Source organism: Chanodichthys erythropterus, chromosome 18 (assembly GCF_024489055.1).
Source record: "Chanodichthys erythropterus isolate Z2021 chromosome 18, ASM2448905v1, whole genome shotgun sequence".
NCBI lineage: Eukaryota > Metazoa > Chordata > Actinopteri > Cypriniformes > Xenocyprididae > Chanodichthys > Chanodichthys erythropterus.
The window spans coordinates 454,890-479,242 of NC_090238.1; the positions used below are offsets into that span (position 1 = coordinate 454,890).

General features: G+C 36.2%; 1 protein-coding gene across 2 annotated transcripts; it reads right to left on the reverse strand.

Moving 5' to 3' along the window:
- Nucleotides 1-1,606: 1,606 nt before the first annotated feature.
- nol10 (nucleolar protein 10) lies at nt 1,607-23,740 on the reverse strand. 2 transcript variants are annotated; one of them, XM_067367644.1, is made up of 21 exons: nt 23,555-23,740; nt 21,997-22,042; nt 21,493-21,591; nt 21,336-21,413; nt 21,121-21,158; nt 19,665-19,801; nt 17,067-17,132; nt 16,666-16,726; nt 16,503-16,588; nt 15,143-15,221; nt 14,895-15,044; nt 14,734-14,800; nt 13,781-13,833; nt 13,053-13,179; nt 12,394-12,473; nt 12,197-12,295; nt 8,453-8,539; nt 8,183-8,350; nt 6,416-6,732; nt 4,153-4,255; nt 1,607-2,310 (listed from the first exon to the last, which is right to left on the reverse strand). In XM_067367644.1, exons 1-21 carry the CDS (start codon nt 23,618-23,620, stop codon nt 2,146-2,148), a joined length of 2,172 nt encoding a protein of 723 aa, XP_067223745.1. In that variant the 5' UTR covers nt 23,621-23,740; the 3' UTR covers nt 1,607-2,145. The 2 variants fall into 2 exon arrangements, with proteins under 2 accessions (XP_067223745.1, XP_067223744.1); XM_067367643.1 differs by having other exon boundaries at nt 1,608-2,310; nt 6,416-6,735.
- Nucleotides 23,741-24,353: the final 613 nt, after the last annotated feature.

The following is a 24,353-nucleotide window of genomic DNA, read 5'->3' on the forward strand; positions in this document are numbered from 1 at the left end:
TAGAAAAAAAAAGCTGTCTGATGATGGTCAACTTGGAAGCAAAAGCCAGACAAAAAGGGCAAAAAAGAACCAACAAGGCCAAGAAACATCCAAGCCTACAACTAGCAGGCCCCCACCAAACACCTTGCTTGTTGCCATGGAGGAGTTTGGTCTGACCTTTGCTCCTACAAATGTCCCACCACCTAACATGTCTTCAGCATCAATTGGTATGGAGGGTTTGTTTTGCCCGTTTTCTGGTCTCTTGTCTTATGTTTATTACAAGTTTCATTGATTATATATGTGTTATTCATATATTAGTCTAATATATCTGCTTAAGGAAATTGAGAAAGATGTGACTTGTTTGTGGTAACTTGACAATTTTCTGACACGCATTTCTTCTGGATTCCAAAGTTCCAATGGCAGTCTATGGGAGTGTCACAAATGTTTTTCAATGGCTCTGTCTCTTGCCATTGGAGAAAGCATAACAGCTGACTTGGATCATGTGAGGGACTTCAGCCTATGGTGTAGTGGAAGTGACATCAGTGCCCACTGTTCAGTCAGAGGTTACATGAATCAGTTTCTCGTGGATTAGCGCGCTAGTCTTGTGAATACATCTTCTGTATTTGGTGTTATGTCGCGCGTTTCGAGTCCGTCTGAGTGTCTTTTCTGAAATCAAGTTTGACTTCAATGGCAGACATAGAGAGACAGATCAGAAATACTTTTTTAGGCCCTAGGCCCACACCCTTTCAGCCTTTCCAGAAAAATCCCACTCGCCCATTATTTAAATAGGTGTGCTATAGCAGTTTCATGGACAGCGCTTCGAAAGGGCTGATCGACTAGGGGGCGCCATTTTTCAACTCGTCACGGTCCCCCAGAGTGAGGGTCGAACTACAACCTAGTTTGGGGGTCAAAAGGTCAAAGGGACGAGCACATGTTTTTAATTTTCACTGAAGTGCCTTTTCTTTGCAAATTAAGCATTCAAATGACTTAAATTAGTGGAATGCATCCCGCTGAGTATGGTAGAGGTGTTTTAATCCATAAAAATTTGTTATAAATGATATTTCACATTTAATATAGTGTCCTCTGACCCGTTATTTGGCGGCCACTAAATAAATGGTAAGTGGGATGAAATTCTCAGTCCCAGTTCCCCATCCCTTTGAACTGAATTTGGACCCAAATGGCTATAAATGACTTCTGCCCTGACAACCTTTGTCATTCATTTACATTTTCTATACCATTTTGTTCATCTGCCCACACACATCACCTAACCCATTCATTTGCACCCCAAATGTTCCGCACTTTTGTTTTGCTCTCTTTTGTCAGACTTTCTTATTTTGCAAAATGCGATTGGTCGATTGCCCGCTGTGCTTCAGCCAGCAGCTGATGGTCACCCACAGAGTGAAGAACAAGGACGAAAGAAAGTTGCTTCTCACCATTCGGTCCGGGAGGGCACCAGCCCTGTGTCCGCCTGCGGCAAGTTCATCTCCCGGATGGACCGCAGCAAAAAACAGCTGTTTTTAATTTACATGTAGGATAGGCAAAAAATTCTTTATGAACAATGATGCGGGTTACTATGGAACTTCATTGGCAGAATTTTTCACAATCATGACAGAAAATCAAAATGCTGCCCTAAACTCACTAGCAGAGAGGCAGCACGATCCTCCCACTACACAAAACACTTACCCAGAACTCAAGGCGTGACGTCAGCTTCACATTCTCTATAAAAACACCACATCCCATCATGAAGTGCATATATCGAGTACACAGTAAAAGTACATAAAAATCGGCACAGAGCCATGTTCAGCTTTGGTCTGTCGCTGTGTGATGACCATGACTGAACTAGAGTATCAAAAGCTTTCCAGAAATATTCAGCAGTAAAAGTGAACTGACATAAATGTCGATAAATATAAGAGAAAAGAACAGGAAAGAGCAGATGTTGATAAAAATGTTTTATGGTTCTTCACAAAACAAGGTTCTGTTTAGACAGATGTTGTGGAAAATGAGAGGTGTGACACACAAACACACAGACCGTATCCTAATGCGAGTCAGTGACGGCATCTGTCTCTCGAACACAACAGTAATTCCTGCAGATGTCTGATCAGACACATTAAGGCAGTATTAGAAGTCCTGTATGTCAACATCTAGTGACCACAATCAGTCCTGAGTTTAAAAGGGTCTCCTTCCTCTTCCTCTTCCACCTCCTCTTCCTCTCCCACCGCCTCTTCCTCTTCCTCCCCTGTGAGAATGCAAGTGTCCAGCCGCCCGTCTGATCTTCCTCCTCTCCTCGTGATGGTCCCGTTCAGCCTGCTGTTGGAATCGCTGCTTTTCCGTCTGTGCGAGAGTAAGACAGAGTTAGAGGCGAAGGCAAAATGGTCCACAAAAGGGATTTATTATAATTTGTTCCAAAAGGTTAAACTCTGATGAATCTGAGCAGCATTGGGTTGTGATGAACTAAAGCAACGACACAATAGACTTGGCTGCAATCAGATGCGTTTCTTTCTTAAGAGGCAATGGGTCGCTTATTAATTTTAGATTGATCAGCTTTCTTTAATCATTCATTGTTTTCTTCAGACAGTTCATGCAAAGAAACAGTTCAAAGAAAGGTCCCTGTGTGGCATTTTACATTATAGTGAAATACAGTCTTTAAATAAGTGCTGCTGTCAATCAGTATATTTTTACTCTTTTCTAGTTTTCTAAGTTGTATTTGGTTTCATTTTTCTGTTCAAGTTTAATGTGGTAAACCTAACTCAAACTGATAGAAAAACAACTACTGTTTAAACCCGTCAGAGGTGGAACTGGAGTCCAAACAAATCTGCCATCACAAGTGTTTTAACTCTCTTTTACTGTCATGTGGTTGAGATGGTCAAGAACAGATTATGTTTTAAACACTACTGTTCAAAAGTTTGTAAGATTTTTTATGTTTCTGAAAGAGTCTCTTCTGCTCATCAAGGCTGCATTTATCTGATCAAAAATACAGTAAAAACTGTAAATATTATTCCAATGTAAATCAGCTGTTTTCTATGTAAATATATAGTAAAGTGTAATTTATTCCAGTGATCAAAGCTGAATTTTCAGCATCATTACTCCAGTCTTCAGTGTCACATGATCCTTCAGAAATCATTCTAATATGATGATTTGATGCTCAAGAAACATTTATGATTATTATCAATGTTGAAAACAGTTGTGCTGCATAATATTTGTGCAGAAACCATGATATATTTTTCTAAATATTCTTTGAAGAACAGGAAGTTCAAAAGAAATCTAAATACAGTGTTTCTCAACTGATGGCGCTGTTTCGGGTCCATTTCGAGACAGAGATGGCAGAAAGGGCATCCTGACTGTTTTCTTTCTTTTTTACAAAAGCATGTTTTACATTTATTGTGATTTCACAGAAATAAAAGTGGACCCTTTACAGTTTGCATTACTCTTATCCTTAACCTGGCGTGTTAATCGCTGCAAATGTGTCTGTTTACAGAGTGATTTTGAAGCATGAGTATTGTAGCCAAGCACAGACATTATTGTTATTAATAATGGCCAATCAGACTCAATATCCCTCAAAACACTGAACAAGTTTAATTTTAGTGGCAGTTTAATAAGTCCTATGCTCACAAATCCTCTTGTAAAAAGCGTAGTAGAATCATTGTATTTTAAAGACTTATTTGAAAGACTTTCTGACTTTTCCTACTTTAGTTCATGAAGTGCTGAACTTGGAGAGTGGAAATGGCTAATATAAGCCACAAGTGCTTATCAGTTAACAAGTGCTGCCATCTACTGGTTATAGTGGTATTTTTTGTGGTTTTTTTTATAATAAAAGTGTTTGTTTTCCATCAAATGTTGGGTTTCCTACACCTTAAATCTTTCAGTTTTACAAATGGGGACCATCCCTGAAGGATGAATAAATAATGATTTTTGTCATCATATTCAGAATAACATTTTAAAGTGCTGGAATGTCCAATTACATTGTGTTTGTTTTTGAAATGTTCCCAATATCTTCAAGTCTGAATTGTAATCAATAAAACTTGTTCATTGGTAAATCAGGTAATTGTGACGACTGCATTCTAATATAAATGCTGCATTTACTTTGGTTCCCAACCTTTTTAGTCTCAAGTGCCCCTTTATCGACACTAAACCACTGTCATCTATCCACCACAGCACTATCATCATCATGCGTACCTTCTTGAGAGTGAAAGTGAGCTGTTTGCTTCCCACTGCTGTGTCACTGAGGTTCAGCATCCCTGACCTCTCCTCCCGCTGGAGCCGCTCCTCCAGAGACGTCCTGTGTGACGACAAACATGATGTTCAGTTTTCATCTAACGTGTCTAAATGCACAGTGATTGAGCAAAACACATGAAGTTGACCAACAGATAAAGAATGACTCACATAATAGGGCACAACGGGGCTGAAGGCACTCTGGGTAAGAGGCACATTTCATTTTGCTCTCTTCTAAACCACTAGATTGCACGAAAACTAACCACAGCACAACAACGCCAAGTTGATTCTGCACTAATAATGTTTTTTAATTTTATAGATGTAGCAAATATACTTTGAGGTCTTGTTAATGATTCAGTCGAGTTCAAAGTAACTGAATTGACAGTTTTTCAATAACTGAAGAATATGTGAAAGTAGGGCTAGGCGATATATCGCATGAGATTGTCACGCGCATTTCGTCAGTAAAGCCGGTTCCCTGATTACCGCTAAATCGCCATCACCTGCTTTCAGATGGAGCGACCATTTAATAGACAGAACCGTAGATCACCGACAAGCTACGCAATATCGCGTTCATATCGCAGATGAATCACCTTTGATAATGTACGCGATATTTTTCTTCAGAAAGTTGATGGCTTTTCCTCTTATCTCCGTATAAAGTAGAAGCTTTTTTGCTTTGTGTACAGCAGAAATGCTATATCACTGCTGTTTCATAAAGCCGTCCACACACTTAATGATTGTAAGGCCGATTATGAATGTAAATCGATCGCGCTCAAACGCGTCCAGTCAGAGCCAGTTGCGTTCAGTCTGTGATTACAGTCGGTGTTCAAATTCCATGAGTAAGTATTTAAATCTGCTTCAGTCGCAGGAAACAATCGCTGTGTGTTGAGCACAGTCTTACAATGTTTTAGCTAGTTGTTAAATGTGTGTCCGGCTTAAGCGCCACCTACTGTCAGAGAGTGAATCTGCATTTTCATTCAGTCCGTCTGCTGATTGTGTTTTGTGCAGGTGTCTTATCACAAAGCTAAAGTCAGACCAGGCTGTTTTTGCTGTTAATCTTGAAATTATACAGTAATTTAAACTAAAAACAACTGCATAACATCTTTTTTGGGATTGTGATAAAAATGCAGCACTTGCCACAAAGAGACCTACACATTTTTTTTGTTTTTTGTGAAAAAATAAACAAATTAATTTGCTTTAAAAAAAAAGAAAAAAATCTGCAACCAGTATCAGAATCAGCCCATTTGCTTCTAAAACAGTGGAATTGTCCATGATAAATTTAAATGGGTGCTAAAAATAAAAAAATAAATAAAGTATTATTTTAAAAACCGAATAGTCTTTTCACATTAAAAACAAAATGCAGTGTACTTTACTATTTCTCTTGCATATTTATTTGTTGTTTATATGGTTAATATTAATACAACTATTAGCGGACTAAGGTTTATAAAAAAATAAAATAAAATAAAATAATAATAAGTTGGTTCACTTTTTTTCCTGATACGGCCCTCAACCTAAAATGAGTTTTACACCTGTTTTAAAGTATTGTGACAGTATGGTATTGTGAGATGAAACATGACATTAGCGTACTGTTACATCTCTAATAAATAAAAGCGTTTCAAATATATTCAGAATCAATATTGCATCGAACAATTTTTGACATTTTTGTAGTCCCTTCAATATGAGCAATCCATCTTTAAAAAGGGACATATTATATTATGCTCTTTCTCAAAGTCTTGATGTTGTTTTTGTGCTCTACTAGAACAGGTTGATTATTTTCCTCATATTCTCCATTGTTGCAGCTCCTCTCTTCCCAGTCTGTCAGTAACGCTCTGTTTACTTCCTGTCTCTATGAAGCCCGTCCTTCTGAAAAGCACAATGTGCTCTGATTGGTCGGCTGGAGCAGTGTGTTGTGATTGGTCATTAGGGAAATGTCCCGCCCCTTACCATAACCGCCAGTTTCAACACACTACTAACTAACTCAACCAGGCCCCGCCCCTTTATTCTGCGCATGAATTATTTAAATGAGGAATATTGTGAAGAAACTCAAGATGGAGTTCAGAAACACTGACACTGATGTAGAGAAGAACTGGAACTTTGCAGAGATTTTTCAGGCTCAAACAGAAACATGAACAAGGACAAAATCATACTAGGTCCACTTTAAGCAAAAGGTGTACTTCATTTTCTGGTGCTATAAATGGTTTTAATGTACCAATGAACACGGGTAACTTACTTCTGCATCTTTTTCTTGTGGGAAACGTCGCTGAAGCTGCGGAACTCCTCTCCGGCTTTGATCTGGTAGAATCGGGGCTGGTTCTGATGCTCCTGCGGGAGGTTTCTGACGGGATCAGAACTCTGTAAGCTGGTGTCGCGGTCCTGTCGCCTCCTCTCTTTCCTCTGGTTAAAGCTGCGCTCTCGCTCCTCCATCCGTAAGAGACGACGCTGCTCCCTCACTTCCTCCACCCAACTCTTATCGTCATCATCAGAGCTCTCCTCTTCCTCGGAGCTGCCACGGCCTTCCACCTCCTCCTCCTCCTCCTCCTCCCCATCCTGCTAGTGAGACAAAGTGAGTTTCAGAGAAATCTCAATATGCAATTTAGATGTTGCACTACTCGTTATATTATTATTCATAACAAATCAGAATACTTCAGCTCTGTTCCTTGTGACCTTTTCACGTACACCAGTGTCATTTCAGTGTCACGGAGATACTACTGTAGATTTTTTTTTTTTTTTTTTATGTTTTATTTCATATTTTTGTTTTTCCTTTTTTGTCTTTTATTTTAGTTTACATTTTTAGAACAACTTTTGTGTGTTTCAGGGTTATTATTGTTAACTAAATCAAAACTTTTGTAAATATTAAAAACATTTCTGTTAAATTAATTAAAATTAATTACTGTTAATTTCGTTAAAAAAAAAAAAAAAAAAAGACCTGACGAAAAAAGTTTGTTGACAGGCGTTTTTATAAACCAAACAGTTGATGGGCCTCAATGACTTCCATAGTATGGAGAAAAAAAAATACCATGGAAGTCAATGGAGTCCATCATCTGTTTGGTTACTGACATTCTTCATAATATCTTCTTTATGTTCAGCAGAAGAAAGAAATTCATACAGGTCTGGAACAACTTGAGGGTGAGCGTGGCCCCGTTTAAATCTGGGGTTTTAATCCGTCTCTTCTGTCCTGATTTCTCGAGGGGAGGGTTCATTATGGGTGGGTAAAAGTATGGGTTTTCCAGGTTCCTACACATTTTCAATTTCAAAATACCATACTTTTCCAGACTCAAATTTCCAAACCTCTCTGTAGATTTCTCTATTTAACATAAACGGTTCATTATACAGCATTGTATCTGGTATATAGTACAATCAACTAAATATTTTCTCAGGAATTGGTTTTCTCAAAGTGATAACGTGCTTACATGATGAGAAGAAACCTAAAACGCTTTATAACTTAGGCTGAAATTATTAGTTGACATTATTGACAATAAAAAGCTGTGGACAAATATTTTTGTTGACGAAAAGTCGTTTGAACTCATATGACCTATTTTTAGAGCCTGCAATAATGCAGTTTGACCAGTGGGGCGCTGTAACGCAACTAATGTAATAATCGAGTGAACAAAAAAGAGAAGGTAAGTGTGTTATATTTGAGTGAATTTAACTTTTCATGAAAGCAACAATACTTTTCACCAGTAATTAAGGGAAGGTCATTAAAGCATTTCAAAAGATGGATAATTGTTAATTGTTTGTTAGTATTGCCTAATGTCTGTTGATTAATAGTTCAGATAATAAGTATATAATTCAGTATATAATTATGTTTGCCATCTTTTATTAAAATATCATTCATGTATTTTTCCCCACTGTGACGGTCTCCTCTGTGCTGGATTCATGCGATACTGCCTGAGAATCTGGTGAACGTGATCTTGTATCAGGCAGCATTATGAGGCCAGACACATTAAAGAGTCGTCAGGTTTGAGCAGCGCAGAGTAAAAGTGATGTTGTGGTGTACCTGTTCCTCTTGCTGAACAAGCTGGCTGAGTTTCTTCCTCCTCTGTTCGCCCACTTTAGACACGATGGGGTTCAGCAGCCGGAACTCCTCGCTCCGCTCATCCACCTGGTAATCTGGGTTCTCGAACATCACCTTGAAACGGTTGTCCATCAGGAGATTTTCTACGACCTTGGAGAGACACAAAGAGTGTTGTGTGACAGAGAGAAAAGATTTAAAAGACTAGTCTGGAATATTTATATTGTGGAAATGGGTGAAAGAAACATTGCCCACATTGCCCTTTTTCTTCTTCTTCTTGTTTGGCAGCTCACTTTCCTCCATGAGTTTCATGGCCAGTTCCTTATTGACCTTGGGCAGCTTCTGTTTGGAGAAAACAAGACAGAGAAAGACAGTCAAAGCACTGACGATAACAGACGTTACATTCACTCAGAGGTGGACAGCTAACTAAGTATTTTTATTTTGGGAAACTTTTACTTTTTACTCCACTATATTTCAGAAAATCATGTTGTTCCTCATTATTTTGAACTGCAGAAATCGTCACCAGCCCCGAGACGGATAGCAGAGTCTGATTCGCGAACGAACTGACTCTTTAGACTTCACCTGTTAAATTGGTTCAGAAAATCACACTGAACGATTCATTCGTGAACTGGAGCGGTCAGATTGGATCTGTTCTGGAGTCAACGGCTCACTGATTCAGCTGATCCGGTCAGAGCGAGTCTCCAGTTAACGATTCACTGAATTCAGTCTGACCGACTCAAAATGAGCCGAGAACGGGAGATCCTTGGTGCGACTGATGCCGTGAAAAGTAAGTTAGTAATGCTGAATTACAGGATTAACATTGTAAATGAAAACCATATTTAGGTCACAACTGTCAGTCGTTTGTGAACTAAATCTGCTGTAAAAGAGCTAGATGAATGCTTGAATGTGGACATGTCCATATTTATGTATTATTGTCTGAACGGGGAAGGTTTTAGTTAAAACGACTCAAATTAATGCCCATTAATCTTCCACGCTTCCGTAGAGATTTCAAATGATATAAATCCAGAGTCTTTGCATAGTGTTCTTCTTAAAACCTTATATTGTATAAGTCGTCAACACATTTAGACACATCTCGCTTTTCCTCATTTCTATATACTACATATGGTATATTTTGTTATTTTCACTTGTTTGCACACTTGATTTATCGGTAATTATCAGTAGGGTAGCTACCAGTGTATGACAAGTTTCGGTAATAAAATAAAAAATAAAAATGAATAATCTTATTGACTAGAGGTGGCTAATTAAATATTCATAATGATGTCGTACTGGGCTGTATTTTAAGCTCTGTGTGTGTGTCTCTAGAACAATAACACACACACACACTCTGAGCAGCAGGATGGAGTATATGAAATTGCAAAATAAATCAACTTTCATCAATTGGTACTTTTTACTTTTAATACTTGAGTAAAAATACAAAAGTACTTAAGTAAAACTGAAAAGGAATACTCAATACTTTTACTTGAGTGCTTCCTGTTTTGGATGAATAAATATGAATTCTGCACGTCTCTGTCTGAACGAGCAGTGCAGTTTCGTCTACTACATACTCAAGAATCTTAACCATCTGGCCTTCTTCGGTCAGTTCTGACCGAAAGATTTTATATTTTGAATTGTTAAAAATCGTAGCTTTGTCGGAATGAGATGACACTTGGTGACTTTTGTAGCATTACCAATATGAACACACAAAAAAAATCAAGGACATGATTCGGACATGTTAAGGCATCGTAAAAAAAATAGTCACACTTACCTTCTTTTGGGTCAGAAATGACTGACATAGGAAATGAATGGGAAATACGAAAAAATACAACAACTCAGAGAATCTTTTGTTGGTACAAACTACAAATCAGACACTGTGCAGAAACAAAGTGTGCAGCACTGAAGGGGGGACACTGAAATGCCAAGAGTGCAAAATAGACACAACCACCCCCCCCACACACATATATATGAACCAGCACGACTATAAGACAGAGCAAGTTTATGCAAATGTGTGAAATAAAAGCAAAAATTCAGCCACAAAGCAGTAAAAAATGAACTGCAAGAAAGGGGTTACACTCTAAAACACCAAGAGTACAAAATAGAAACACCCACTCACTTACACACATTCACAGACAAACACACACACAACACACCATTATACACATACAAATGAACCAGTGTGGCTGTAATAGTATGGTAAAATTGAGCCAAAACTCAAATAAGAGGATGAAATCAGATCAAACACAGATTTTTTAAGCTGTTATAAAACACACCTGTTCATTTTTGTTATTTTTTATTGAATTTTGATGTTACGTGTAACAAAATGGCGCCCTCTATGTTCAGGTTTGACTGTAGTAAAATTAATGCAAAAAAATCTAAACCTTGACAAAAAGTAGTCTTTGAGAATGTCTAAGTTTAAATCCATATCCAAAACTTAATAAAAATAAGTGTTTGTGTCCAAAAACCACTAGAGAATTTTATATAGAGCTCTATGGGAATCTAGTGGTTACGACATGGCATTGCATAAGTTTTTCTTTTTTTACTCTCACCAAATGGCACTAATCTACCTTCAAAACAATTTATTTTAAATGCCTTGTCTCTATTTTAACATGGAATACTGCTTTAATTGAAAAATAATTTAAAAATATGTTAGAATTTTTTTTTTTATTATTTTCAATGGGGAAAAATAGTTAATAAAAATTGTATAAATATTGCACAGTATCACAAAATACCCTCAAAATTTTATATAATAATCAAAAAATATTATAGAACAAGAATATATTACATTGGTTTTCCTGAGGAACAAAAAAGTTACTTTCCAAGTAGGGCTGGGCGATGTATCGAATGCTTTTGTCACGCGCATTTCTTCAGTAAAGCCGGTTCCCTGATTGCCGCTAAATCGCCATCACCTGCTTTCAAATGAAGCGGCATTTAATAGACAGAGCCGTAGTTCACTGATGAGACACGCAATATCGCGTTCAATATCGACGGCGATACATATCGATGTAAATGCGCGTGACAAAAGCATTCGATACATCGCCCAGCCCTATTTCCAAGGCTTCGGTCACTTCTGACCGTAAAGAAGGTAAGTGTGACACCTAAACGAAGAAGGCCAGAGTTAAAGGAATATCACACAAATTTAAAAAAACTATTTAAAAATCACTGGACCACATGAAAAGAAATGACAAGACGTTTCAGTGTTCATCCAAACACCATCTTTACTTGTACACAGCAAGCAACTCTGGCAAATATACACAAGTCACATGATCTGCACACATGTAGAAGTCACATGACTACCAAGTTGTCCACATAGTATCCTGAAGATGGATGAACACCGAAACGTCATGTCGTTTCTTTTTATGTAGTCCAGTGATTTTTAAATATATAATATATATATAATAATTTCGTTAGAATAAACAATTATTAAATTTGATATATTTATGCCTGTGTTTGATTACCAGCTACTCAAACACTTCAGCTAATAAATCTGTACTAAATCATAAATACAGAAAAACAGACAATTCTGAAAACATAAATCATTTCATAGAGCCCGATTATTGTAAAAATCACATAAATAGATTGTATACGTTTCATGATTTCAATTAATCAGGCCATCAAGAATTGATTACTAAAATAATTTTTAAACATTAAAATAGAATAAAAAAATAAAATGAAGTTTATAACTCCAGCTAACTAAACATTTTTAAAATCTGACTTGAAAATTTGTATTTTTCCCTAAAGAAAAGTGTTCAGTGATTCGATTACACTCCTTATTTTAAGGTGTCCTTGTCACGGTGTAATTATACAGTACCGAGTCATATTTATTAACTTCATGTACTTTGGTACTTGGTTCTGGTTAAGTTATCACTGTAGTAACCACGTGTAACAAGGACACTAAAATAAAGTGTTACCCTTCCTGTAACAAGATCTCGTTCTGTCATTCTTCATCTGCCATGTTTACTGATAGCCGAGATAAGAGCAGTCAAACATTCAGAGATGGATTACCTTGAGCTGGACTCTCTGAGCTCTCGACTCCTCGATCTTCTGCCGGATTTTGTCCTTACGGTACTCTTCATAGGCAAATGGGTTCGCCATGGTCTTTACCTACAGAAACACAATCAAAAATGTTTCATCATTTAATCATTTATAAGTCATCAAGCAGATGTTCTTTACAGAACAAACACTCGGACACAAATCTGCACCTTGTGGTAGAGCCGGATGTCCATGAAGAAGCCGTGCATGTAGGCCCTGAGCAGAGGCGAGCCGATCAGATGCATCACACCTTAGAGGAGAAACCAGCACAACGTCAGGAATGGTATGGTAAAAGTTCAGCACAAATATCATAACCTGCTCAGTTGGTCCCAATCCACTAGATTTTTCTTGGTATGGACACTTAAGCCAGATTTAGTGCACTAAAAAGCACCTTGACATCAGTTTATCCATCAACAAACCCATGTGTATTTCTCATTTACTGTGGTGCACATGTCTGAACTGATCATCTTTGGTATGGTATTTTTACCACCGGTGGTACAGTGAAACACTAACAGGGTAAGAAACCAAGTAAAAGGCTCTTTTTTATGAATAGATCATTGATAAGTTAAAAATCCATTCAGGAACGAAACACTGCTGTGTGTTTCTCAGAGATGCGATTCTGTGGTCATTCTACTACACAATCATCACACAATGAGAGCGTGGACTCGCAAGATGAGCGCCAAAGTAATGTCAGCTTCCTCACACTTAAAACAACAACAAAGGACAAAATCTGACTTGGGTCCAGTTGGACTCGGGTTGGGTAGCAGATCTTTAATGCAGGTATCTTATTGGTGATCTCAGGACAAATTCTCCAGGTTCTCCAACTTACCCAGGTTCTCCAGGTCTTTGCGGGTGACAAACTTGTAGTCGTCATAGATGGTGCTCTCCGGGTTCTCCTCAAGCTCCTCGGTGAGGTTATCCAGGAAGGAGCACCAGCGTGGAGCCGGACCCAGAGCCTGAGAGACAGCGTAACACAGCAGAGAGAATGTGAGTGAATGGAAAATAAGGATCCTTTTGAGGAAGATCATGAATGGCTTCTCAACATGCTAGTTTACAGACATTATGAAGATGATCTTGAACAACTAAGGATCAATTGAACAGATTTCACAGCAAAATCAAAAGAAGTTGCCCCAATAAAGGCTATTTTATGTGCCCGTTTGCATTGTACTTAATTGCCATGAAAAATCATATTTCCTTCCAGAATTCCCAGTGAAGTGGAAAAAGAACCTGCATTAAAAGAAATTACCAGATAAAATTGATTTCTCTTGAAAGATTTATGGCAGAATCCTATTACTACTGTGTAATAAAATTTACTTCTCAAAGTAATAATAACACCATTAGATTATTATTATTAAGAACATCATCAATCAAGATAGTTTAAAGATGTTACAAGATCTGTTGTGCAGCACCTGGTTTGACAGTTATTCACATTTTTAAAGTTTCATTAGTTTCCGTACACGGACGTGCCATGACTAATCAAGGTATGAGGAAAGACATGTGCTCAAAGCACTGGCTCATTTTTACAGTATACTTCATAACACGTCATCTGGTACTTACAGGAATGTAAAAGGTGTTCATTTTGGGAGCTTCATTGGCAGTGAAGAGCATTCCTGTAAATTGGGTCACAAAGAAGCAATTAGAAAACAACAACAGCACTCATGGGACATGAAACCCCTACACATGCCAGTCAACTTCAGCACATGTCAGCTGATGGTCTCAGACGTGACAATGTCAACCATGTGTGTTTACAGGCCTAATCACTACCGTTCAAAACTGAAAGATTTAATATAAGAGTTACTGTAATGTTGTTTAAATGTATATTGTTATGTAAAATATATATAACACAAATTTTCTGCAATAATTTGCATATTTTTCTGCAATAAGCCAAATTTATTCAGTCAAAAATACAGTAAAGATGCAATATTATTACAATTTAAATTATCTTAAAGTCCTCCTGTACTGTAGTCAATACTTGTATCCCTTAAAACTCATCTTTGATCACCAAAATGACATATTTAAATGTTTTTTTTTTCCTGTGAACAAAATTTCAACATGCCCTAAAATAGCTAAAAAAAAAATCAATACTTCATATCCATATTCATCTGGCATTCCTGCTAAATAAATTCTTCAGGATAACAGACTCTTTTGTTCCCGATAAGCCTGTAGGGTTTATTTTGTGACAATGACTAGCTGACTGTATTTCCTTTTAAAACTGGAAATTGAGATGAAATATATCAAAAGAACTTTATGAGTTTTTAATATCTAATATTCTTTCATTCAAGACATTTGATCTGCTTTCCAGTAAGAATGAATAAATGTATAATAAATGTTGATCTGGTTAAATCTCTATGAGGAGTTAATCACAGTGTAAAACATGTCATTATATATATATATATATATATATATATATATATATATATATATATATATATCACAAAACTTCATGGCGTCAATTAGAAATAAACTACTCTTATTGTGGTTAAACTTCAGTTCTTTCCGTGTTAACTAACCAGAGCCGGGGTAGAGACACACATCATTGATGCCGGCCTGCGGTTCGATGGAGGAAAATACTCTTCCCTGAAATCAAGACACACACAAAAAGTCATGCATTTGATGTTTTTCCAATGAAGGATCCATGCAGAATGTCTGTATTAAACAAAGCTGGCCTTACGTTGTCTCTGTGCCACATCTTGATGATTTTGGAGTCGGCAGACAGCACCAGGTCCAGCGGGTCGTGGAAGTGAAGGGATTTGATAGGCAGACCATAGTAATGATCCTTCACTAGCAGAGGACGTGAAGAACGAAGATCATAGACGAGAATCTGAGAACGAGAACAGAATCTGAAGAGTTTACTGTTGCTCTCCATCATCTCAGTTCAGCAGGACACACTTTAAATGAGAGGGTTCAGAGAGTAATGACCTGTCCGGTGCTGGTGCCCACCGCCACGCCCAGAGAGCCGCTGAACCGGAGCGCGCTGATGGACGGCAGACCTTCCACCCTTCAAACACAGAACAGCAGATAACCACAAGCTTATTAAAGTCACTTGATTGATAACAGTATTAGACTGATGAAACATCAGCTCTGATCACAGGAATAAGTTACATCTTAAATACTACAATAGAAAACAGTTCTTTTTAATTTTTTCATAATATAACCTTTTTTTACTGTATTTTAAACAAATAAATGCAGCCTTGGTGATCATAAACATTTGGTGAGCTCAAAATAAAATAAAAAAATAGTAATAAATACAAAAATATAATGCATGATTTAAAAGTTTATAATACTGATATTATAAGCGTGGATATTTCACAATAATTTATTCCACCACTGGTCTAATGTTCGGAATATTGTTCATGCTTCTGAAGGAAGTCTCTCATGCTGACCCAGACTGTGGTTACTGGAACACTTTACAATAAGGTTCATTAATTAAACATTAGTTAATGTATAAACTAACATATAATAACCACGAGCAATACATTTGTTACTGTATTTGTTAGTCTTTGTTAACATTAATTTATGAAAATACAGCTGTTCATGTTAGTTCACAGTGCATTAACTTTAACAAATATAACTCTTGATTTTAATAATGTTTAGTAAATGTTGAAATTAAAATCAACAAAGATTAATAACTGCTGTAGAAGTGCAGTTCATTATTAGTTCATATTAACTAATGTAATTAATGTTAACTAATGAAACCTTATTGTAAAGTGTTACCCATATTCGATCAAAATTAGAGTAAAAATAATAAAATTGTGAAATATTTCTACAAATTTAAAATGTTTTCTATGTACTCCAGTCTTCAGTGTCACATGATCCATCAAATCATCATATCAGAATGATTTCTGAAGCATCATGTGACACTGAAGACTGGAGTAATGATGCTGAAAATTCAGCTTTGATCACAGGAATAAATTACACTTAAAATAGACTGAAATCAGTTCTTTACATTGTAATTTTGTAAAATATTACTGATTTTCTTGTATTTTTGATCAAATAAATGCAGCCTTGGTGAGCAGAAGAGACTCTTTCAGAAACTGTAATGTCCAGCAGTGTATATTTACTGCAATATCTTCTGAAGCACATGATAGCTTTGTGTGAATCAGACTGAAGCTTATTCACAGAAATCTTGTTTAACAGCTGTGGCCGCCACTCATTTTTCACTGAACACACACTTCTTATGAGTCGCCAGAAGAAAACAAGATGGCGAGTAAACAGATGACATTAATCATTCTTGGGTGAACACTGAACTATGTTTCTGAGAGAGATGAAGGTAACGTACTCGGTGCCGTCAGTGATGCTGCTGAGAGCGCAGTCCAGAACTCCCACTCGACCCCTGACCCGAGGGTCCCAGCAGTCCACCCGGCCCTTCACAAACACACCGTCACTGATACACAGCACACTACAGGAACATGAACATCAGCCCTTCTGACATCAACACATACCTCTAATGTCCCCGCGGCAAACAAGTGATGAACAGGGTTGATGTCACACACATTCATTTCTCTGTGAAAACACGAGATCTTTACAATTCAAACACAACTGATGTGACGTGACACACGTTTGGCTGTTTATTGTGTATCCTGTAGTGAGAAATGCTGCATCTCAAACTTTCATGAACAGCATTTTCTATTCCTTTCTCATATCTCATTATAGCAGTTGCTCATTAATTGAGGGATTCATTTTAAATGTCACACAGATAGACTGCGCTAAATGGTAAAGGTGATTAAAAACGTCTACTAAAAATTTACATTCCTTACAGAATTAATTCATGAAAAATGCATCCTGAAGTTGTGATGTTTACATTGAAGAGTGGAACAGCGCCCTCTGGTGGCGAGGTACTTACGCAGCATCGGTCTGTATGGAGTTCAGGAATCTGCCCTGCTCAAGATTCAGTCTGAAGATCTCTGAGCTACACGTGCATTTCATTTAGGAAACACAAGAGGACACAAGTTAGGAGTTAAAAGGGTCCTGTTTATGTATTTGGCCCATTCTACAGAACTGGTTCAAAGTCAGAGTCGGAAACATCTTGAATTTTTTTTTGTATATATGCAAATTGTATAATTTCCAAGGTACACATTTCTAGTAATTGTGCAGTTAATTCTCATATTGTATTTTCAGAAAGTTTTGAAATATTTTTCCTCTCCTCAAATGTGTCACTACTGAAACACAATAATATATATAATTTAATAAGAAAATTAAGATTGTGTTTACATCTACCTTGAAAATATATTTTTTTGCAATTTTATTAAAAAGTTCTCACAGGTAAATCAATAACGATTACAATTTTAACAATATTTTCGAGTGTAATTTATGAGATTTGTTGTATTTCTTTGTAAAAGTCACAAAGTTTATCAAACTGATTTCAAAGAGAAGGATTCATTAGTTTGAATAAACATTGAACCAAACACTATAATTCAATATACTTTATTTTTGACAAATCATCCCATGTTTCGGTCGTGATGCACAGTTTCAGTAGTGACAGTAATGTGTTGGTAGTGACCACATCACATGACACAATTTAACTCACATACTAGAACATAGTAAAATACTAATGATGTGCATAACTGTACTAAAATTGTTTGTGTTTATTCTCTCCCAAAAAAGGATCACGTGTTCCTTTTATCACTACCGAAACAATGATGATATGTTTTGGTCGTGACACTTTTGAGCCGCTCAAAGATGATGATCAGCACATGGTTATCTAGCACAGTTCTGAACAGTTAAACACACATAAACACTACATTTAATATAATAACAACCAGAAAAGTTTGCTTAATTGCAGAAAAAGGTGTTTGTTAGTGACGTTCCTTAAGTAGAAGTGTGTTAAAATCAGTCTCAGACAACGACTCAAACACACACTGTTTTGGGAGTGACATGAACATGCGGGACACTTTTTTTTTTTAAACAAAGTTTCATGATTTACAAAGAAAATATAAAATAAATAAAAAAGATATTTCTTAAAAACAACAATGGAATGAATTGCAAAAATGATTTCAATATTTTCACAAGTGTAAATTTAGGGGTCAGGGTTCGGGACAGACTCCTCCCAACTGAAAGTACCCAATAAATTATGATTTTATATTAATCTTACTTATATTTTAAATATTACTGTGGGTTTTAATAGATAACTGAAGGATCTTAGAAAACATCTACAATTTGAACACTTAAATGCTTTTTAAATGTATTTTTATTGTTGGACAGCAGTTCAGATTAAAATAGAAAACCATCTTTTTAAATTGTAATATTATTTCACAATATTATAGTTTTTTTTTCTGTATTAATTATTAAATAAATGCAGCCTTAATGAGCAGAAGAGACTTCAGCGCCAGTTCTGTAGAATGGCCCAGAGTTTGGAGAATTCTGTAATGGATCCAAATAAAGGTCCTTTGATACCAAAACATGCAAATGTCAGAGAAGAGGTCCATTCACAGCAAGAGTGAACTGAAGCAGCACTGCAGGCGCTCATGAATGATGGACAGACGGTGTGTGTTTCCCAACAACAGACGTCACTCAGTCTAAAGCTAACCAGCATGCAGCAGGGATTTCAACCATTTAATGCCATTAAAGTCATCTGATTATAAAGATTTCACTCTCTTTAATGCAGTTATTGACTGACAGCATCACAGCTTCAGCGTCACTGACGGCTTATTACACAGCCATGTCATTTAATGGATATGAAATATTACACTACTGGTCAAAGTTTGGGGTCAGTGAGATTTTATTTTTTTGAGAGAAGTCTCTTCTGCATTTATTTGATCAAAACTACAGTAAAACAGTGAAATATTATTCCAGTGTAAATCAGCTGTTTTCTATGTGAATATACAGTAAAGTGTAATTTATTCCTGTGATCAAAGCTGAATTTTCAGCATCATTACTCCAGTCTTCAGTGTCACATGATCCTTCAGAAATCATTCTGATATGATGATTTGATGCTCAAGAAACATTTATGATTATTATCAATGTTGAAAACAGTTGTGCTGCTTCAGATTTTTGTGCAAACCATGATTTTTTTCAGGATTATTTGATGAATAGAAAGTTCAAAAGAATAGCATTTATTTGAAATCTTTTGTAACATTATAAATGTCTTTACAGTCACTTTTGATCAATTTAATGTGTCCTTGCTAAATAAAAAGTATTATGTCTTTAAAAAAAATAAATCTTAGTAATCCCATACTAACTTTAGAGCAGCGGTGCACGCTGAAATATTTGTATAATGTGAAAAGAAAAAGTGTGCAGAAAGAAATGTAAATATAAAGTTTAAAGTAAAACTAGCACAGTTCAGTGATCGTTACACAAACACTCGCCTGCAGAACACCACGTTTGACCAACCGTAATTTCAAGACAACCAGAAATATATTCAGTACAATGACAACAATATACTGTATTTGCTCTTGGTGTGAACAGACTCAGGTAAAACTCGGTTTTCGGTGTGTCCTCTTACCTGGCTCCCACAAAGTAGAGATCACAGGAAGGGAAGTGGTAGGAAAAGTCTCGGCCAAACTTCGGGATGCGGGTCTTGTAGTAATGACCGTGCTGAGAGTGGAATTCCACATAGCGGTCTATATGCAGAAACACCAGCTAACAGACAAGAGACAAAATCACATTTCATCTGTTTTTCTATTCAATAAATCACAATTTGTAAATCAAAAATGAAGCAGAAATTGTGATTTTCATCCCTCGTGTCGTAAATCAGAGTGAAACGCTTCTGGAACAAGAACAAATGTAGGCGGGGCTTGATTTGAATAGGTGGATCTCATGTGAGTGACAGGTTGCCCCGCCCTCATCATCAGAGAAGAGAAGAGATGTCGCTGAGAGAGGGAGGAGAAGATATTCTGATTCAAGGATATGAAAAATATGAATAAAAAAATAATTAATTATGTGCATGAATAAATCATTTATAATAAATACTACAAAATTCCATACAAAATAGGAAATGTCAATCTTGACTTGATGGCAACTTTAAGAATTTCAAGAAAGAAAAAAAAAAATGTACGCATAATGTGGGACTTTTAATAAGAAACAAGCCTGAAATGCAGCAGGACTCTTATTTTGAAATGTCTATGCTCAGTTGCTCCCCCCTCATTCAAGAAGATGAGCTCAAATATGCCCTCTTACAACATATGACAATATAACACTATAACATAAATCATAAAGTATAATCATCAACCGTAGATGAGTTTAGCATGAATGTGGTTTTCATTGATTACATTTATGTAATATTTATAATTTATAATTAAGTTAATTTTAAGTAGCACATTACACCAAATCAATTATTTTTTTTCTTTTGAACGGACAGATCTTTAAAAATATGTAAGTGTTTCATCTCAAGATTCACACCAGTAATGTTTTTCTTTCTAAGGCACATTTATAAAAGCTACCTCAGTTTCCTAGTTGAGCTAAAGCCTAATCCTGATTTAATCTAAACCCCGTCTGTGAAACCAGGCCTATATCTGAGCCCCAAATTGACAGTTCTTGTTTAAGGAATATTGCTGTATTTATATTAAATGATTTATCGGTGCACATCATTGTTGTGTTAAATTAATGTTCCTCGTAATCTTGAATCAGAATATCTTCTCCTCCCTCTTGCAGCATCTCTTCTCTTCTCTGATGAGGGCGGGGCAACCTGTCACTCACATGAGATCCACCAATAGCAAACCACAACCATCCAATCGATTCCCCACAGACAGAATCAAGCCCCGCCCTACATTTGTTCTTGTTCCTGAAGCGTTTCACTCGGATATATACGTCACAATAGAGAAGAAAAGACTAGCGTGTTGTTCGTTCATGCTGACTTTAAGATAAATAAAGACTTTTAAAGGACACACTGGACGAGTAAGACAAAACAGCAGACAGACAGAAAGAGACACAAAAGCATTTAAAGTCCATTTGGGTTTTACCTTAGAGTAGTCGTCTGATAGGATGTCAAACGCCACCACTGTGAGGAGAACAACACCAATGAAGCATCAAGCTTTACCCATCATCTGTGGTGTTATTTGTAATCAGCGCTCATTAATGAGAGCTCAGGTGGTTTGTGTGTGGACGGTCTCATTAAGCATCACAGCTATCAGTTATAATGACATCATATCCGCATTACAGTTATTACGACGCTCACCTTCGGAGTCCAGGCACCGCTCAAACTTCAGAGACAGCTGGTAAGTGTCGTAGCACCGCACTCGAGGTTTGTACGTGCCTGAAAGCATTGAAAACGACTGTGAAGAGACTGCATGAATCCGTTCACTCTATAAACAGCAGACGACACAGACGCAGACCTGCAGCTAGAATGAACTGGCCGTCTCGTGACACCCTGATGGAGCTGCAGACGGTGGGCATCTCGAAGTCCTGGATGAGCTCGATCCTCCTCTGGATATCTGTGGAAGAAATAACCACATGTCTCTTAATGAACGACAGGAGAGAGTATGAGAGAGAGAGAGAGTGGAGAGCTGTGCCAATTCTCAGCAAGAGAAAGAACTGAGACAGAAGAATAACTACTGCATCAAATTATGATTCAGGACGTCTATGAAATTACATGCTATACAGACCATAAAAAAACAATAATAAAAAAAGGTTATATGTCAATGGATAAACTGAATGACTGGGGAACACACACACACACACACACACACACACACACACACACACACACACACACACACACACACACACACGTCACATTTCGTTTCATAAATTTAAATCAGCCTCAAACACATTTTTACACACAATACGAAGATGAATATTTATAACATTATTTCACATAAAATGATAAAGTATCTCACCAACATCCTTCTTCTGTAAATCTCGCTTCTTTCGATCAGACAACCACTGAAATAAACATACATAATTAGAGCTGCAACTAATGATTATTTTGATAATTGATTCATTATATAAGACAGTGTGATTAAAAAGCCATATTTTATATATATATATATATATATATATACACACAACCAGTCAAAAGTTTGGAAATTTTTAATGTTTTTGAACGAAGTCTCTTATGCTCATTAAGACTGCATTTATTTCATAATAAATACAGAAAAAATAATAATATTGTGAAATATTATTCCAGTGTAAATCAGCTGTTTTCAGCATCATTACTCCAGTCTTCAGTGTCACATGATCCTTCAGAAATCATTCTGATATGATGATTTATTATCAGTGTTGGAAACAGTTGTGCTGCTTAATATTATTTTATAACCTGTGATACTTTTTCAGGATTCACTGATGAATAAAAGTTTTAAAAGAACAGCATTTATTTAAAATATACATCTTTTGTAACATTATACACTACCGTTCAAAAGTTTGTGGTCAGTAATTTTTTTCTTTCTTTTTTGGGGGGGGAAGAAATTAATACTTTTATTCAGCACAGATGTGTTAAAATGATAAAAAGTGATAGTAAAGATTTATATTGTTAGAAAAGATTTCTATTTTGAATAAATGCTGCTCTTTTTATTCCTCAATGAATCCTGAAAAAGTATTACAGGTTATAAAATAATATTAAGCAGCACAACTGTGTTCAACTGATAATAATCATAAATGTTTCTTGAGCATCAAATCATCATATTAGAATGATTTCTGAAGGATCATGTGACACTGAAGACTGGAGTAATGATGCTGAAAATTCAGCTTTGATCACAGGAATAAATTACACTTTACTATATATTCACATAGAAAACAGCTGATTTACATTCTAATAATATTTCACAATATTACTGTTTTTTCTTTATTTATTATGAAATAAATACAGCCTTAATGAGCATAAGAGACTTCATTCAAAAACATTAAAAATAGTAATGTTTCCAAACTTTTTATTTTTTTATTTATATTTTAATTTTATATATATATATATATATATATATATATATATATATATATATATATATATATAATATGATCTGATATGATCTGACAGTTTAATTTAAACATGTATATTAGCTTCATCCTCACATCATCACAAAACCTGTTAAAGACATCACTGACAGTCTGACTCTATATTTATATACACATTTCTGTACTACATAAATCCAAAGCATTAGTATTTGTACAAATATATACTCAAATGATCTGGAATGTAAACTCAGAGTAGCTGTGTACATTTAAATAAATATAATTATTTCACATGCACAAAAACAGGCTTATTTTGTTGATCATAAACACATTTGTTGTGGTATAATCTGAAGAGGAGTCATAAACTCACTGAAGGTGAGAGAGTGAGTGAAACTACAGAGGGTTAGAGTCTCCAGCAGAGGAAAATGATAGTTTTACACTACAGTGTTTACTGTCACTGTGTTTACCCTGCTATCACACACTAACACACACACAGATGAAGAGTTTTACCTCCGGAAGAGATTTCCCGTGACTCAGATTGTAGATCTTCACGTTATTCACGCTGGACACCTGCATCTCTGGAGCGCGCACACACAGCTTTCAAACACAACACACACAACCATACAGAACTACTAATGTTAGCCGGCATGAGCATCAGCACGAGACCCACGTGGATACACAACAGGAAGTGAGGAGTAAGCGGATGACGTCCGTGTAGAAACACATCCGGAGACGATAGTTCCTAGCGTTCGCCGATCTCATAGAGGCATTTTTATTTTCTAAATGTAGCATTTTATTGTTAACATTAACATTAAAAAGGCCAAATTAGCCATTACTAATTATTAGATACTCTACTTTAAAATAAATGTACCTGTTATGTCAAAGTCCCATTTTAAGGGTCCAGCAACATTAAGCACTGGAGGACTGCTGTCAGTCCTGAAAGATATTTGTTAAATTTCAATATATATATGAATTGAAATTATAAAAATAATATCAGTAAAATACCAGTAAAATAAAAATCAATAAAAGTTGATGGTTGTGATGTTGTGCTGATGTAATTTTGGTTTTGATTTTCGGATAGTTATGTGTGTTGCACCAGTAGTGGAGTGTGTGTGTGTGTGTGTGTGTAATAAAAGAGCTGAAATGACCTCTCTGTCAAATTGCATTCGTAATGTCAGTTAATATGCCTAATGAAAATAGGTAATTGTAGATAAAATAATGTAGATAAAATAAATAATGAGAAGACACTTATATTAATGTTACATGTACACCACAGAAGAAAATAACATTGTAATCTAGGGAAGCAGAT